The sequence below is a fragment of the Eretmochelys imbricata genome, chromosome 6, assembly GCF_965152235.1.
Source record: "Eretmochelys imbricata isolate rEreImb1 chromosome 6, rEreImb1.hap1, whole genome shotgun sequence".
NCBI lineage: Eukaryota > Metazoa > Chordata > Testudines > Cheloniidae > Eretmochelys > Eretmochelys imbricata.
In genome coordinates this window covers 50,550,609-50,569,721 of record NC_135577.1, presented here as the reverse complement: position 1 = coordinate 50,569,721, position 19,113 = coordinate 50,550,609, and the positions used below count along the sequence as shown (strand labels likewise).

Sequence of the window (19,113 nt, the reverse complement as noted above, 5' to 3'; positions counted from 1 at the left end):
CACGCACACCACAAACTGAAGTGAGCTCCTTTTTAAAACCCAGGTGCCCTGATTAGCCTGCCTTAATTGATTCTAGCAGCTTCTTGATTGGGTGCAGGTAGTTCTAATCAGCCTGTCTTAATTGTCTCCAGAAGGTTCCTGATTGTTCTGGAACCTTCCCTCTTAACTTACCCAGGGAAAAGGGACCGACTTAGCCTGGGGCTAATATATCTGCCTTCTATTACTCTCCTATAGCCATCTGGCCCAACCCTGTCACAATACTCTGACAGTTATAATTAGCTAAATTCTGCACTCAGGTGCCTTAAGCAAAGAATCATTAACCCAAAGGCTTGGTGCATCAGGATGCCAGCAGGGGCTTGCAGCATGTATCTCAAATATCTATTTCAATGACTCCATACTTTTAACACTCTTTTTAGGGAAAAGGTGTATGGACAGAGCATCACAGAAATAGAAGCCTCCATCTGTGTGGATTAACCCCTTATTCTTTCTACGGTTTAAGACCCCGCCTCTTTCACTGTTGCTAGTCCCACTGTGAGTAATCCCACTGAAGTTAGAATGCAAAATTAAGCACACACATAGATCTTTACAAGATTGTGGCCTGTATATTTATTATGTTTATTGCTGACATTTTTTAAAAAGTGAGGGTTTGCCTGCATGGGGACTTTGTGAGAGGCAAGCCAGGATGTGAATGTACAGCACACTCTGGTGGAATGGAGGAAAAATAATTCACTTTGGATACTACGCTGCTCACATATTACACTGACTAGTGCCACTATAAAAACCTAGAGACACACTGTATCAGATAGACCTCCGATGGAAAGAGTCCATAGAAACTAAGGCTACACCTACATTTGACCTGGATGGTGTGATTTCCTGTCCACATAGACATACCGTCTATAGCTCTGCTCGAGTGAGCACCTAAAAATACCAATGTGACCAGGGTAGCACAGGCGGCAGCTTAGAGTACAAACTAACCCAGACCCTCTGGGTGCGTACTTCAGTGTCTAGCCTGAGCAACCACTTGTGCTACCTCTGCTACACTGCTCTTTTTAGCGCACTAGCTCAAGTAGAGCTAACACAGGTATGTCTAGGAGAGCTGGAAATCACACCACCTAGGTCAAATGTAGACGTAACCTAAGAGTTACTTGACTTTTGATAGTTTGATCCACTATGTTGGCAAAGACACAGAACTTTTAGTTGAAATGACAGAGAATTTTTTTTTTAATGAACAAGCAATTATAAATGAAGTGATGCAAGTTTAATAGAATAAATTGATGTAAGGACTTTAAGGATGTGACTTGAGACACCTTACTTGTGGACAAAAGTACTAAACAAAAAGATATTCACTCATAACGAAAAAGAACCTGAATTTTAATGGAATCACTGTGTATGCAGTACAAAACAGCTATAGTACATGACTCAGCATGACAGAACCTGGAGCAAGAAATCTCATCTTGGAAGTGCCAACAAGCTCACAGTAACATCTCACATCAAGGAAAGTTCACGTGATACTTTTGGTGTCCATATGCATTAGGACATACACTAATTTCTTAAGATAAAGAAGAAACTTCCACCTTTGGCCAAGTAACTGCACCTCTGCAAATTAGTCTCTTTTCAGTTTTATGTTAGGAATGCAACATTTTTTTCATTGTAGAGAAATGCTCTCCTTTGGTATGTTTTTAAAAAATAACTCTAAATTAAAAATCTTACACTCTGCCTTGCTCTCAAGTAGCAGTATTCTTAGAAATTCCATCCCACGGGAACTCAGTTATCAATCTGTTTAAAATGTAAATTAATCAAACTCCACTGCTTTCCAGGAAAATCCTAATCAGTGAGTTTTCCTAAAATGTAAAGAAATAGAATTAAATGTAATTATATATACATTAGCAGCTGGTGCAGCTGCTATTTAAATCAATGGGAGTTTTTCCATCAACATTAATCTGTTTTAAATAGGAGCTTAGTTTTAAAATTGACCATATAAGGTCTTCTTCCTTTGATAGCTTGCAATACATTGATGCATCATAAAAGCTTAATAATGTACTTCGCTGTAGTCCATTACAACCTTTCTTCATTACAAGAATGCTGCTCAGAATACATACAATTCTTGGTTCAAGAAAAAGGTTGGTGGAGAAAGCACTCTGTGTTATTGTCCTTAGCTGGCTTAGAATTTTAAAAATTTAACCAACATAATTTTGCACCATTGGATTTTTAAAATTTGCCTTTCCTTCCTCCCGCCCGCTCCACCTCACCCACCAAGTTCAATGCAGTAAAGTACAATGATGTTGTGCTATGCAATATCTTGTACTTTATTTACTTTTACATGCTCTTTTAAAAAATTGATACATTTTTCTTAATTTTTTGCTGTTAGTATTTGATATAGTGTTGTAGCCACACTGAAGGATATTAAAGCAGAATGAATGATGGGTTCAACAGCAAACACAGAAATAATTCCCTCAACTATTGTTTGTCTTTTAGCTATTTAATATAAATATCTCTCATTTGAGTAATAAAACACGTTTACTAGTCAAACAGCATATTTGCATGTACATTTTGAGATTTACTGCTGTGGATCAAAGATTCTGTCATTTCAGTAACATGTCTGCTCATTAATACAGTTGCATTTCTCTTCTGAATTCCCCATTTGAATTGAGCATGTTAATACGTGGTGGTGCTGAATAAAAATCTTGTCGCTGGCTTATAACATAAAGAAACTCCCCAAACTCTAAGCACGTCATAAGGCATGAACCCATGTGAATCAATCCTGCCAGTATAGTGCGAACTAAAATATATGGTACAACAGAGCCTTATAGTTACAACTATCTCAGGAATGGAGGTTCTTCATAACTCTGAAATGTTTATAACTCTGAACAAAACGTTATGGTGGTTCTTTCAAAAGTTTGCAACTGAACATTGACTTAATACGGCTTTGAAACTTTACTATGCAGAAAGAAAATGCTACTTTTAACCATCTTAATTTAAATGAAACAGTTTCTTTATACTGTCAAATCTTTTTTTTTAAACTTTCCCTTTTTTAAAAAAATAATTTACATTTAACACTATATTTACCTTTTTTTTTTTTTTTTTTTGGTCTCTGCTGCTGCCTGATTGTGTACTTCTGGTTCAAAAATGAGGTGTGTGGTTTACCGGTCAGTTTGAACTCTGGTGTTCATAACTCTGAGGTTCTGCTGTAGTTGCACAGCTTTACTGTTAGGCTCATAGAGTCTACAGCACCTTAGTACTCATGGGTTACACTTTAAAATAGTGGGATATTCGTTGATAAGGGCCATATTATGATACCCTTACTCATCTTGAGCAGCAGCTTGCACCACAAGCCCGCTGAGTACAGGTATCCAAATCTTGTCCTAAATTATTACAAAAAGAAAACAAGCAGAGTTTCCATTGTAACAGTGATATGGTTTACTATCTCTCTATTTAGCATGTTAAGGTTTCTATAGTGCCCATCAGCTTCGTACAGAGAACAGTCCATATACCACAGGCAATGACAATGAGTATGATTTTATAATACTGCATTATAGAGTTGGTTGAAAAATAGTGAAAAAATCTGTGGATTTTTCCCCGCCACTTTTCATATACATTTTGAATTTTATGAAATTCTCCAGCCAGCTCTTCTTCATAATAATTATTGCTCACTTTAGTCAAAGCTGCTCCATCCTGAGAATACCCAGTAAGAATAGTTTGCCCATGATAGTTTCACTGATGTGAGCAGTATGTAAGGAAGCTAAACTTCTCGTCTGGGAGTTAACCAGCTTGAGTCACCTCAGCCTGTTGCCATGTCCAATGCATTCTATTTGAGCACATAACTTGGCAGGAAAACTTGGCTGCTGATACTAAGGAACTAATATGATTTGTTTATTTAGGGTATTTTAAGAATAAGCCAATGGGGACAATGCATTGACAATAAAAATGAAAAATAATAATGAATCTCCGTTAATGTCCTGCAGCATGGCTAAGTTATTTTATATAGCAAAGTGATAAGTGTCTTAGAAACACCTTGGACACATGGAAGGTTATAAAGAATGCAGTTGCTCCAGTTGATTTAAACTTCCTTTTTTATACAAAAGGTCAATTTAGTTTCTTTTAGTTCTAGTTCAGAATACAGACATACTTGTGCCCTCCAACCAGTACCAATCATAAATGCAGTTGCAGAGGTAATTGCACAGCATTCTTCTAGGCATTCATAAAGTTCAGATTTTCAATCCATATACAGTTCAATCAAGAGATGTAGGAAAAAGCTACATATAAAGCTAAGATATAATGGCTAATTGTCTGAAAGTCCTCAGGCCCTCATTAGAAATTGCAATGAGGACATAGTGGACCTAATTCTCTGTTGCTCTGCACCTGTTTGGTAGCACTGGGCACCCACTTGGGCATTGTTGTAAATGACAACAGAAGGGGTAAGGCACTGGAAAACTAGGTACTCCTGTCTTATGTTGGGTAATTAAATTAAAAAAACCTTCCTCTGCAAAGGAGACACCTACTTTCCTCAGCTTGTAGGGAGAACTGAGTCCCCCTTGTGCAAACTTATCATAGGGTTCTGCAGAATGGAGGGTCTGATTCAGGCCCTTCGCCGATAGTGAGTTTTATCCTGAGGGAATAAAGCATGTAAATGCCCCCTACCTTTATAGAAGAGTTAAATCCTTTTGAGTCTAGTAAAAAGGGCCATTAATCTTTTCTGAAGTATTGCTTTTGGTCCACATTGTTCCTTTACAGGGAAATATGCACACGGGGAGGAAAACCTGACCCCCAGACTGTTCTGTTGGGAAAAGGGGGATGGGATTTGCAGTGGCCATCTCAGCCTCTAGTCCCGTGGACTGAATAGGGGGTGTGCATCTCAAAAACATGGAGATCTCTCAAGAGCAATGTGAATCTTGTGAGATATACTGGAGGCCAGCACTGTCTGCATGGAGACCCTGTGTCTCTGCACTGTCTCCTGGCTGACTGTAGCTTTCTTCCACCCCAACACCTGCTGTGCCAAAAGGCTTCCTTCTCCTGACAGGATATCCTCTCCTGAAAACTTTCCTAAAACCATAGAAAAGGGGTGCAAAAAAGTTGACATGGCTTTAGAGAGTGTTAAGTTTTCAGCAGATTCCCTGCTGGTTTCTGGATGACGATACACAGCACACATACCACTCCCAACCCCTAACGCCTTCTTCCAGAACAGATTCCTCACATGAATTGATAGGGGTCCAAGAAGGTTACGATGCAGTTCTTCTTCTGTACTCCTTGGACTGCAATCCGATAGTAATGGGAACTGGTCTGACCCATTGTTAATGACTCATAGCAATAAATTCTACTCTTAGTAATTCATCAACTTTGCGCAACCTGAAAGTATCAAGGTACAGAGTTTCCCTAATATTGAAATTGTGAAAAGAAAAATAATTACACATTTATCCCTAGTAAACATTTTGCATTGTACTATTTTACATTGTGGGCAGAGTTATTTTAGTTGGAAAAATGTATATGTTGCACTGTTTGCTGATAATCAATTTTAAAATACATCTGTAGAGCTGTTGTGTGTTTGTAAATATATGTATATATAGTTAACATACATATTCTTGTCTAATTTCACTTAGAGCATTTGTGGTTTGCTTTTATGCTTTCATTTATGCTTGGCTGCTGTTTACTTATTTAAACATCCTCAATATCTTCTGGCTTAATAATATTCTGAAAAGTTATTATTTATTATTTGTGTTACCATAGTGCCTAGGAGCCCTAGTCATGGACCAGAACTGGATTATGCTAGGCACAATGTAAATACAGAACAAAAAGATGGTACCTGCCCAAAAGAGTTTAAAACCTAAGTAAGAAATGTGTTTCCTGTAAGAAATCATAATTATTACATCAAGCTTTTACAGTGGACAATATACTTTTAAGTGACTATGAAATAATTTACAGAGGAAAGTGGAGACTAAAAAGAAGAAAACATTTGAAATGTTTATGATGTGAACATGGCAGGCAGCATGTACAACCTTTTCCCTTTTGGGCTTTATTTGGTGCTCTAGTAAAAGGGGTGTATTGGAAATGTATTTGTTATTGTGAGATATTTAAGCAATAGTGGCTTGTTTAGAGGACTTCAATTTGTCAATTAATGACCAGCTAGTGGAGGTTAGACCCCAAACTGCGTAGACTGAACTCTCTTAAACCATGATAAATGATAAAAAGCACTGGTGCTAAGTCTGTGAGTGCTCCAGGGCTCATGAACCCATGAACAAAAAAAAGGGGGGTGCTCAGCACACACAGACTGTAGCCCCACCTGCACTCCACCCTGAGGTCTCATCCCCACTAGTCCTCTTCCCCTGAGGCCCCTGCCGCTCACTCCTCTCCACCCTCTCTTCCCGTCATTCACCCTTAAGGCGGGGGAAGCAGAAAGGAGAGAGAATCGGGAGGGAGGTACTCAGAGGAGGGGGCAGAGAGGAGTGAGCAGCAGGTGGGCATGTGGGGGGTCTCGGCGGAGGGGCAGAGGAGAGCAGTGGGCAGGGGGTTCTTCGGGGGAGAGAGCGGAGAGGAGCAAACGGCGGGTCAGGGTGGAGAGAAGTGAGCAGTGGGCGAGAGGGATGGAGAGGGCAGGGGAAAGGAGTGGGGGGCTCAGGGGAAGGGCCAGAGAGGAGGAAGCGGTAGGTGGGGGGGGTCTCGGGAAGAGGCAGAGCAGGGATAGAGGCGGAGTAGGGGCGGGGCCTCAGGGGAAGAGGCCGAGCGGGAGCGAAGCGTTGGGGTAGAGTGGGGTTGGAGCACCCACCAGCAAAAAAGAGAAGTCAGTGCCTGTGATAAAAAGGTAATTATTGCATAATGTTTTTATGCTGGGACCACCACAAAGATAATCAAAACTTCTGTTCTCATAACTGAATCTTCAAAGAGATTTGTATGTTTTGGGTTGGGAGGGAGGATAGTAATGGAGAGGCAGTTTCAGGCCTTCAGGAATGTCTCAGCAAAGCAGCCATGGCTATATATGTTGGGAGCTGAGGAGAGTTGAGGAAAAGGAGGCAACCACTTTTTATTTTTTCTGAAACAGTTCACCCATCTTTGCTGCAAACAACCATATTCATAAGTATTAATGAGACTTTTTCCAAAGTTAAAGTAGGATACATGGTTGCATGTTACCTTGAGGCCCAAACATATGGTGCAGATGCTTGAGACTGCACTAATAGCAGAATGATGAATACTGTACAAATAATTTGAGCTGATCTAAAATTATAGAAAATAGATGCAGTTATTTTACATTTACGTATATGGAGGTGTTGATTAGGTTACAGTGAGTTTTTAATTTACAGTAGGAATTCAAACTGTTTTCCATACACAATACAGAATATCTTCTTCAAATTTATAGACATAATCTGTGAGTAACTTTTCTGAGAGGTTTTAAATAAATTATTAATTAGTTTGAGTGTAATTTTTAAAAGTGGGCACTTTACAAAATTTGTTCTGCTGAGTCTCACCTTTTTTTGGTACAATACCTAAAACAATCACTGCCTACACAAACTCCAAACTTTATACATCTCATACTCTGAGAACATCTCAGATACTTTTTAAAAAAACCATGTATTTACTTCATCACCTAGCATTTTATGAGGTAGCAGAGCTAGTGAAAACTCTTCTCCCTTAGCAGTAAATTTCCAAAGTGTTCTCCTGTTTCAAAATGGCCACCTGTTCTCATTGTTATAATAGGCCTGAGGCCACAGGTTTCCCCCATCTTTTCTTTACAGCCAATACATGTGGCAGTTTTTACTGCTCTTAAGAAAGATGGCCACTACCTCCCATTGTTCCCAATAGGAGAGAAGCCAGGCTGCTGTCTGGAAAAAAGGTGGTTCTCACTGATATAAAGAGGCAGTGAGAACCCTGGAAGGTGAAAAAATATTTGGGGCAAGAGTGGGGAAAGGGAAAAGGTTTACAAAAGTGTGAGTGAGTACCCCTGCACATAGACAATGGAGATACTCGCATTATTTAGTCAGTGCACGCGGTGGACTTGGGCTAAGGGTCTGTTTTAATTGCAATATAGACATTTAGGCTTGGGCTGGAGCCCCGGCTCTAGTGCTTTTTGAGGTGGTAGGGCCCCAGAATTTCTGCAACACAGTTAAACAGACCCTTAGCCCAAGCCCCCTGAGCCTGAGTCAGCTGGTTTTTAATTGCAGAGTAGAAATACCCTTAATGTTGAATTTAGAGTGGGTGGTGTCCCCGAAAGGCTTAACAGTTGGCAGGCAGGTAAAAAAACAAATTATTTATTATTTTCATATACAGTATCTCCTCACTTAAAGTTGTCCCGGTTAAAGTTGTTTCATTGCTGATCAGTTAGAGAACATGCTCGTTTAAAGTTGCGCAATGCTCCTTTATAATGTTGTTTGGCAGCCGCCTGCTTTGTCCACTGCTTGCAGAAAGAGCAGCCCATTGGAGCTAGCTGATGGGGCTTGGAACCAGGGTGAACCAGCAGCCCCCTATCAGCTTTCCTGAGTTCCCTATGCAGCTTGCCAGGCAGTTCAGCCATCCCTCTCCCAACTGTGGTGTGCTGCTCCTGCCCTTTGCCTTGGAGCTGCTCCTGGAAGCCTCCTGCTTTTTGTGCAAATGGGGGCGGGGGAGAGGGAAACGAGGGCTGCTAATGTCAAGGTGTCCCCCTACCCGTCCTACTCCTTTACCCCATCTCCATAGAGCGGGGGTGGGGGGACACACGACAGGACAGGGATCAGGATGGGGGAGCTTGCTGGGAGCGGCTGCTGTCTCAACTTGCTGATCTACTTAAAAAGGCAATGTACTCAGAGTGGGGTCAGCCTACTTAAAGGGGCAATGCTTGTCTCTCTCTCTCTCTTTCACGCACATTGTGTGTGCCTCTGTCTCTCTCTGCCATGATGTTTCCCCTCCTTCCATTCCTGCTGCCTTGTAGAGTGTGAGGCTACATTAACAACAACGTGTTAACCCTTGAGGGCTCAGCGGAGTGCTAGTTCATCATTTAGCAGTAAGGCATTCCCTGGGAAATATCCCACCTTCTTCCACCCTCTGACTTCACCACCTCCACCAAGTGTCACAATCTTAATTGCTGTGTACGGTATTAAATGGTTTGTTTAAAACTTATACTGTGAATATATAGATAAAAATATAGTATTTTGTCTGGGGAAAAAATTTTCCTGGAACCTAAACCCCCTATTTCTTATGAGGAAATTGGATTCGCTTAACATCGTTTCACTTAAAGTAGCATTATTCAGGAAGATAACTACAATGTTAAGCAAGGAGTTATTGTGTTTATTAAAATATGTAAATATTAAAATGATTTTAATGCAATCTAATGGTTTGGTGTCTGATACATGATATTTGATTGTTTGTGGCTGGTCATACTGCTTCTATGGCCCTCTCTCATTTCCCTGTTGCAATCCCTGCTTCTCTTCTCAGGGAAGGGAGATAGGAACAATAATCTTAAATTTCTGGGTTCAGAATTCCACAGATGCTCCTCATCTCAGCAATGAAAAATTCATCTGCATGTGAAATAACTGGAACTGGCACTAGACATGAAAGGGTCCCTATTCATTTATCAATCTCGTAAGCCCCCTCAGAAGGTTTTTTTTTTAATATGTAAAGTGAATATGGTTTAATGAGATGGTTTATTGTTGTTATTATTAAGATTATTTATTATTTGTAGTACAATAGTGCCGAGGTGTGCTAGTCATGGTCCATGACCACATTATGCTAGGCACTGTACAAAGAGAAAACAAAAAAGATGTCCTTTCCCTGAATATCTTACAATCTAAATAGAGAAGACAGATACATAGTGGGGGAAGGGACTATAACACACAACCAGAGACACCAATGTGATGATGGCAAACGTCATGTTAGTTACATGATGTTTTATTTATTTTTGTTTTTTGGGTGGGTTTAATAAAAGGGATCAGCTAAAGGGAAGGGAGAGGGGACATTGAAGGGAAGGTGGTCTGGGGGCAGGGAAGTGGGGAAGAGGAATGATGCTGAGATGAAGAGAGTGTGAGGTAGAGGGAGATGGAGAGGGTTGGAGCAAACAGCCAATCAGCACAGGGCAGAGAAAGTCCAGTCAAAACTGGAGAAAGTTCTTCAAAGGACGAAAGGTCCTTGCTTTGTCTGCTTCTGCTCCTGTTGGCTGTAATGACTGTCTGGCTCCTCTTTGCAGCTTTCTCCCAAGCCCAAGTGAAAGGGGAGGAGAGACATCACCTGGGTCCTAGTACCCCCATAATGATGGGTCTCCCTTTCACAGTTCTGGGTTGAAATGGGCTCCATTTTCTCTGGGCTCCATTTCCTGTCTAGGCTCCATTTTTTCCTCTGCTCCCATTGCAGCAGACCCTGCTTTGTCTGTGTCTGTGATACACGATTCCTGTTTCTTTGTATTTTTCAGCAAATTAACATAAATATAATAATATGTGCATGGAGGAGAGAGGGTCAGAGATGCAAAGTAAATGCACTTTATCCCATTTTGTTATATGGAACAATAAATTTATGTTGTGTGTAACAATATCTATCTCTGTATAATGTAACATATATATTTGCATGGTGTATGACTCTCAGCACATATTAATTTGAACTATTTTACAATCTTTTAGGTGGCCATAATAGCAGGAAATTTTGAGCTGGCTGAATATATCAAAAATCACAAGGAAACAGATATTGGTAAGTTAAAATATTTACAAAATAGTGACAATGAAAAGCTTTATGGAATGTTGATTGGAAATCTTTAAATCCAGATTTAAATCCTATAAAGAACAGTTAAATCTGGTTTTATGTGAAATATAATCAGAAGGCTGACTGTGCGGTTGATACAGAGAAATATTCTAAGTTTTTTTCCATTTTCTAAAACGTGAAGAAATAGGAAAAAGGCCAAATTGTTTTTCAGAGAGTACTTTGTTTTAGAAAATTGGATATAAATACCCCTACTGGATCATAGGTGTGTTCTGAGTAGGTGTGATTTGTTTTGGAGAGATTAAACACACACACACACACACACACACACACACACAAGCCAGAGAGGGCCAGATTCTCCCCTTCATCAAGGCTGATGTGCACTGTGTCACCAGTGCAAAGCAGTGCTAAAGCTGGTGTAGCTGATCACAGGAGGATCACCTCAACACAGAGATCCTCCACTGGGTAGGACGTGCATGGCACTTCCTCCCATATGCCATGCCCCCTAACTGCAGCAAGTAGAGGGTGGCTGAAAGGAAAGGATGATGTGTGGGTCAATCCCCTGTGATAGCCCCTCAGGGTATACATACTTTAGATCAGTGGTTTTCAAAAAAATTTCTGGGGACCCAGTTGAAGAAAATTGTTGATGCCTGTGACCCAACGGAGCTGGGGATGAGGGGTTTGGGGTGTGTGTGGGGGGGCTCAGGGCTAGGGCAGAGGGTTGGGGTGCGGGGGTGAGGGATACGGGGTGGGGCCGGGAATGCGGGGCTCCAGGTCTGGGTGGGGCTTAGGGCTGGGGCAGGGGGTTGGGGTGTGGGAGGGGGTCAGGGCTCTGGGCTGGGGGTGAAGGCTTTGGGCTGGGCTCTGGGCTGGGGCTCAGGCACTGACCAATGGGAGCCTAGAAGCTGGACCTCCTGCTGGATGCTTCCAAGGTGCTTCCAAGGTGTCAGAACAGGTAGGCACTAGCCTGCCTTAGCTGGGCAGCACCGCCAACGGGACTTTTAACATCCCGGTCGGTGGTGCTGACTGGAGCGATCCAGTGCCTTACATGCTGTGACCCAGTACTGGGTCGTGACCCAAACTTTGAAAAACACTGCTTTAGAACAGCCTTGAAGCTGCTTGAAGAGATTGCAACTTTATATGTAGGCATGGATTTCATTTAAAATGGGATTTTAAGCTTACTTAGATCAGTGGTTCTCAAACTTTTGTACCGGTGACCCTTTTCACATAGCAAGCCTCTGAGTACGATCCCTCCTTATAAATTAAAAACACTTTTAAATATATTTAACGCCATTATAAATGCTGGAGGCAAAGCGGGGTTTGGGGTGGAGGCTGACAGCTCGTGACCCCCCATGTAATAACCTCGCGACCCTCTGAGGTGTCCCAACCCCCAGTTTGAGAACCTCTGACTTAGACAAACTGATTCAAAGGACTGTTTGGAGACTCTTATTTCAGTTTATATCAGGTTTATTTCAGTTTAGTTCATTAGTCAGAAACAGGTTCAAGCTAAAGCAAAAAAGCCACTCATTCTGAAATAAGAGTGTCCACACAATCACTTGCACTGGTTTAACTAACTAGTGCAAGACTGTGTGTTGACAAAGCCTCATTTATGCTGGAGCACTGGCACAGCTCCTATCCCGCTGAGGATTGCGGAATACAAATGTGGATTAAAGCCATCTTTACAACTTCCTCTCTGAGTGGCTCCCTGTGCTCATTGCTTGCAGTTGAACATTAGATCAGATATCTTGAGTTTTAATCTCATGTGATATTCTTTGTTTATTTTTTCCAAGATGTGTGGTTATTGGACAAAACTGAAGAGACTTGCATAAAACTTAAGCCTTCTAAGTAGCCTTATACTTAACATGGTAGTACACTGAAAACAGCTCCCTTCATTTAGTTTCTGTTTCTTCTTTCTGCATTTACAACCAGTGCTGGTTTGAAAATGTCAAGCTGATGAGGTCAAGCAATTGCTGAAAATGAACCAGTTGCCTATCCCTAATGAGCATGTCACCTTATTACCCTGTGCTTACAACTAGTTTTTGATGGTTCTACAACTTTGTAGATGTTAAAATGAAAGCAGTCAATAGGGCTAATTCAAATGTTCCAATTTATTCCTGCAGTGTTGCTTTTTAATATTCTGGTTTTGTCCAATTCTTCTGTACACAAAGAAGTATTACATTACAATAAGCACATAGTTTATTCTTTTGTTTTAAAAAAAATTGTACACTGTGCAAGAAAGAAATCAAGAAAAAGCAGAGTATAATTATTAATTACTGGGCAAAGGCCCCATTACTGAAAAGGGATCCACCTACACGCAGCCCATGACTCCATTGCTGCAATGTCCTCAATATGTGATTAATGCTCAGCTCCACATTATTTTCTCATCAAGGATGGACAGTGTTGTTTCCCAGTTGTCTGAGTATATGAGGGAAAACGGAATGTAGTTGAAAAGTAGCTGGATGAGACTTAGTCCAGGGAAGGAAGGATCGCCTTGTGGCTTAGGCACTTGAGCAGGATTCAGGAGATCTGAGCGTAATTCCTGGCTGTGGCACAGACTTTCTTTGTGACCTGGGGAAAGTCACTCTTAACCTCCCTCAATGCCTTTATTCCTCTTCTGTAAAATGGAGATAGTGATGCTTCATTTCCTCATGTGGGTGTTGTGAAGATAAATTCATCAATGCTTGTGAGACATCTTGGTACTACAGTGCTGGCTATAGATGGATAGGTATGATGGTGGTGGTTGTGATAAAGAGTAAGCATTACTTGTTTGAATTTCTTCACATTAACTTTGATTTAACGGAGGTACTTTTCCTTTAACATTTTTAACGTTATTTTGTTAATAATGAAGTCACAAAAATGTATATTTATGGAATAGTTCCACAATGTGGACAAAGCAGGATACTGAGTGAAAAAACTGAAATAAGGAATGAGAATGGAGCTTCTGTGATGCTGAATGTATAGAGTAATGCTGGTGTTTAAACTTCACCAACTTGACCTTTGTTTATACTGAGTGTGTTATTACCCATTATCTTCATCTATCTTTTGGCTGAGATCAGACATATTTCCATATGAGTAATGCTCCTTTTTAAAATCAGGAGGCTTCATGATGGAAAAAATGACCATCAGACAGCTGAGGAGTGGTTGTAGGAATAAATTTCAATCCAATGTCCTGATGAAGGTAAGAGGGATGATTCAGATTAGGAGGTCTTTTAAGGAAGTTTATTATCTGACATCTCTAGAAAAATGTCCTCTGTTTTAGAGAAGTTCCTGAAATTGAGCAAGATTATGAAAACACATTTTATACCTATGTAACAACAATTCTTCATTAAGGTGGATGCCTATCATCCAAACTTGGGAATATTTAGGAATCTGAGCAACCTTGCAGTGAGTGTCCATTGGACATGGAGGATTCATTGAGGATAGGTCCATCAATGGCTATTAGCCAGGATGGGCAGGGATGGTGTCCCAAGCCTCTGTTTGGCAGAAGCTTTAAAAAAGGGAAGAAGGAGGATCCGGGGAACAACGGGTCAGTCAGCCTCACCTCATGCAGCAGGTCCTCAAGGAATCAATTCTGAAACACTTAGAGGAGAGGGAAGTGATCAGGAACAGTCAGCATGGATCCACCAAGAGCAAGTCATGCCTGACTAATCTAATTGCCTTCTATGATAAGATAATTGGCTCTGTGGATGAGGGAAAAGCAGTGGACGTATTATTCCTTGATTTTAGCAAAGCTTTTGATATGGTCTCCCACAGTATTGTTGCCAGCAAGTTAAAGAAGTGGGAGGGGTTGGATGATGGGCTGGATGAATGGACTATAAGGTGGATAGAAAGCTGGCTAGATCGTTGGGCTCAACGGGTAGTGATCAAAGGCTCCATGTCTAGTTGGCAGCCAGTATCAAGTGGAGTGCCCCAAGGGTCGGTCCTGTGGCTGGTTTTGTTCAATATCTTCATTAATGATCTTGAGGATGGCGTGGACTGCACCCTCAGCAAGTTTGTAGATGACACTAAACTGGGAGGAGTGGTAGATACGCTGGAGGGTAGGGATAGGATACAGAGGGCCCTAGACAAATTAGAGGGTTGGGCCAAAAGAAATCTGATGAGGTTCAACAAGGACAAGTGCAGAGTCCTGCACTTAGGACGGAAGAATCCCATGCACTGCTAGAGACTAGGGACCAAATGGCTAGGCAGCAGTCCTGCAGAAAAGGACCTAGGGGTTACAGTGGACAAGAAGCTGGATATGAGTCAACAGTGTGCCCTTGTTGCCAAGAAGGCCAATGGCATTTTGGGCTGTATAAGTAGGGGCATTGTCAGGAGATCGAGGGATGTGATCATTCCCCTCTATTCAACATTGGTGAGGCCTCATCTGGAATACTGCATCCAGTGTTGGGCCCCACACTACAAGAAGGATGTGGAAAAATTGGAAAGTGTCCAGCGGAGAGCAACAAAGATGATTAGGGGACTGAAACACATGACTTATGAGGAGAGGCTGAGGGAACTGGGATTGTTTAGTCTACAGAAGAGAAGAATGAGGGGGGATTTGATAGCTACTTTCAACTACCTGAAAGGGGGTTCCAAAGAGGATGGCTCTAGACTGTTCTAAGTGGTTCTGATGACAGAACAAGGAGTAATGGTCTCAAGTTGCAGTAGGGGAGGTTTAGGTTGGATATTAGGAAAAACTTTTTCACTTTGAGGGTGGTGAAGCACTGGAATGCATTACCTAGGAAGGTGGTGGAATCTCCTTCCTTTGAGGTTTTTAAGATCAGGCTTGACAAAGCCCTGGCTGGGATGATTTGTTGTGGATTGGTCCTGCTTTGAGCAGGGGGTTGGACTAGATGACCTCCTGAGGTCCCTTCCAAGCCTGATATTCTATGATTCTAAGATGGGAATAGGCGATGGGGTGGATCATTTGTTGATTACCTGTTCTGTTCATTCCCTCTGAAGCACCTGGCTTCAGGTCCCTTGGAAGAGAGGACACTGGGCTAGATGGACCATTGGTCTGACCCAGTATGGCCGTTCTTATGTTATGTTCTTGCCCAATGGAAGATTTTTGAATGGTTGGAGGATATGGAGTTCAGTGGTTATAGGAAGCAGACAAAATCAACCTACCAACACAATCAAATTATTACCAATCTCATACATTTTTGTTTTGCTGTTAAAAAAAAAAAGGGAAAGGAAAGGAAAGGAACCATTAATGTGGAATGAGCCGTTAGTTTTAAAGCCTGTGAAAAATATATGTGCATTATCTTAAGATGACAGAACAAAACAGAGAAACAACAAATCATGTCTGCTTATAGGAAGAAAGAAAAGGAGTACTTGTGGCACCTTAGAGACTAACCAATTTATTTGAGCATGAGCTTTCGTGAGCTACAGCTCACAAGTACTCCTTTTCTTTTTGCGAATACAGACTAACACGGCTGTTACTCTGAAACCTGTCATTATAGGAAGAAAGGGAGTTCAGTATTTATGGATACAGGATTTATACTTCATGTATTTCAGAACTTTTCTCTGCAGGTGGCAAGTGAGAGATGGAAATTGAACACTGGCTGCATGGAATATATGACAGGATTCTCTAACTACAAAATAAGCACTGGAACAAATCCAAGCCTTTATTTTTCTGAAGAACAAAGCCAGCAATCGTCTAACTTTTGGTAGTCTTGATAGACTCTGTGTGGCTATCAATACTTCCTTAAATAAAAACTTAATAGGCATCTAGCTAATGGAAATGGCAATTAAGATTTGTATAAAAAAGTCCACCCTTCTCTTTCTCAGTTGTGCCATTTTAGGGATGGTCTATTTTAATTATTTACTCATGACAGGAAATGGCAGATTGGACCTAATTTCAATAACTTCATGAGCAGGTTTTCTTTTATCCTGACAGAAACAAGTTTTTGTATTTCTAAAACTGAGGCATTTCAAACGTGCAAAATTATTAATCGCTTGTGACCTGTAATCTTTGGAGAAGGGCCCAGTCAATGGGTCCATCTTCTATTTTTACATTTACTAATTAATGTTCCTCTTAGACCATTTTGCTGTCCCAGGCTATTGCATTAGGAATTGGAGAACACATGTACATTCCACACAGAAGTCATTAAGTGGTAGTCTTGTACTATATCAGTAATAGTCACAGGGCTGTGTCCCGTAATGCTGCCAAACCTGCAATCATGGAGACCTAGCACCCATAGTGTGATGTTTACCATTCATGGTCCTGTATAACACCTTGTAAAGAATAAGCTGCTTTGTTCCGTAGCAGTGATTATAACTTGAGTCCACTAGAAAGTCAGGATATTGCTGCTTTTATAGTAGTATGAGTTGGCACACATTGCAGATCTCTCCGCCTATTAAAAAGGAAATCTTAGTCCACTATTCTCCTAATGCATTACAAAAGCAAACACAAACACCTTACTTCTGCGTTCATTACCTGTTCCCCTATCCTATTCCCTTCCCACCACCTAACATTTCAGAGACGTTTAGAGTGGGGTAGGGTAGGAAATCACACACCAAACCTTGGACCTTTCTGTCAAGAGGGAGAGCCCAATTAATGGCTTTGCAAAGGGCTCTTCATGGGTGTGGACCAGTCCCAACGAGCAATGCTAAGAAAATGCCGTGTTACTGATGGAGTTTATAGGCATTTTCCAATCCAGTAGAAAATGACTAATATGAAGCTGGATTGCTTTTTTTCTTTTCCTACAAAGATGGCATCAGCTTTCATTCTGTGGGTCCAGCACTACAGCTCTTATTCAAGCAAAATTCCACTTCATTTCCAGGGCAGTTTGGCTTAAATGAAGGTTGCAATATCAGACCCTCTACTTACAGCTATTATTGGTAATCCAGGGATGAGAAGGAGTCAGAAGACCAAATTCTGCCTCAGTTTCCATGTTGTGTGTATATGTTGTGTGAAAACAATGATGTCCCTACATGTGACAGTTGGAGTTCCATGGAGCCCCTTTGTAGGATCCCTAGAGCTTCCTATATAAAACCCTTTAACTATGCTATCCCATTAAAAAGTCTGAACAGTTGTGTGGGCTTGTTCACCCAGGCCTTTGCTGCTCAGATCATTAGATTTTTCTTTTGCTTAATGGAGATACCTTGCTGCCTTTCCTACCACCTATTGTCAGTTAAGCTTAAGTAACTCTGCATCCCCGTTAGTATATGCTGTAACTAGATGACTTTTCTGCGGCAGTCACCAACAGGAGAACAATTACCTACCAGATAAAAAACTGCGATATATTTCTTAGTTTGGACCCTACCAGTTTTCAGACACAAAAAAGACTCTTGAAAATAACTCTTGTGCCATAAGAAACTCACTGGTATTAAAAAGGGATGTTCAGAGCAGTCTTGCTTCTAACAAGAGTGCGTGCCATTTTGGAAAACCTAATCCTGTGTAAGATATCGAGAATTCAGAGGGGAGGGGGGAAAGGTTAACACTGAGGGATTAAAAGTAAATTCTCATATCATTGTATTTCTTGCTAAACAAGGTTCTAAACAACAGACTCTTTTTTTTTTTTTCATTTTACAGATGTCCAAAGGGTAAATAAAAATTCTTATGTCAATTATTGTTCTGAAGTAACTGTGTTTGAAATAAGTTAAAAGTATTTTTGTAAGGCAAGAAAAGTTGTTATTATGAAGTAAAAGCCTCATAACACTCAGTACATCACTCAATTTACTCTAATCTAAGATGCTCCCTGATGAGCTTTTCCAGGGATGATAAACATATTAAAACACCTTATTTTAATGATTACATATTTTGAAACTCCTTGGAATCCAGAAATATCTTGCAGCTCTGCGCTTATACAGTTCCATCTTTTTTCTCTATTTTGAAAGAGACATTACATCTGTTGTACTATACAATCTTCATGAACTGCACAGCAGTTATACGTTACAGATTTACACCCATTTTCATTCGTCCTTTAATTAGTTGTACTGTCTTATTTTATTTATTTATTTTCCCAGCTAAGGGAAAGTAATGTATTAAAAGATGTGATGAATAGAAAAGTTAATCCCTGATTGTTTTCGTCCAGCTTACAGCTGTCTGCAAGTAAATGAGCACAGGAGGTTTAGAAAGCATTTGCTACACAGCATTTACTATGGCTTCTATAGGATGGAGATACAAAAAACCAACAATAATATATATAGAAGTCCTGAAGCTCTCATTAGATACAGTTATGCAGATATTAAATATGTTGCAAACTGATAATCATTTGACTCGGATAACCTATTTTTAAATCTCTCTCTTTTTTTGCCTTGGCTCTTTGTGATGAGATGAATTATCAGATGGATTAAATGACATGGGTTGTTCTTCTTCAAGTGAACAAGGTTTGTTTATACCGTACATCTTGTCCTCTAGCAGGTCTGATGATAGAAGCAAGAGGGTTTTTTGTGGTTTTTTTTTTTTTTTTTTTTTTTAATATGAAACCCATTGAGCTGGTGTGTGAGGTTTTTGGTAGTTGATTAGCAGACTAACTAATACTT

General features: G+C 40.7%; 1 protein-coding gene across 5 annotated transcripts in view; it reads left to right on the top strand.

Annotated features, from left to right (window-relative positions):
• Nucleotides 1-19,113, top strand: part of SHANK2 (SH3 and multiple ankyrin repeat domains 2) — a 516,022-nt gene that overhangs the window by 90,561 nt on the left and 406,348 nt on the right. For 4 of the 5 annotated variants that reach the window (XM_077820166.1, XM_077820165.1, XM_077820164.1 and 1 more), the window contains one exon: nt 10,569-10,635. In XM_077820166.1, the coding sequence (XP_077676292.1) occupies nt 10,569-10,635 (67 nt within the window). Of the gene's footprint in view, nt 1-10,568; nt 10,640-14,893; nt 14,934-19,113 lie in introns of all 5 variants that reach the window. The other variant, XM_077820162.1, reaches the window with a different exon arrangement.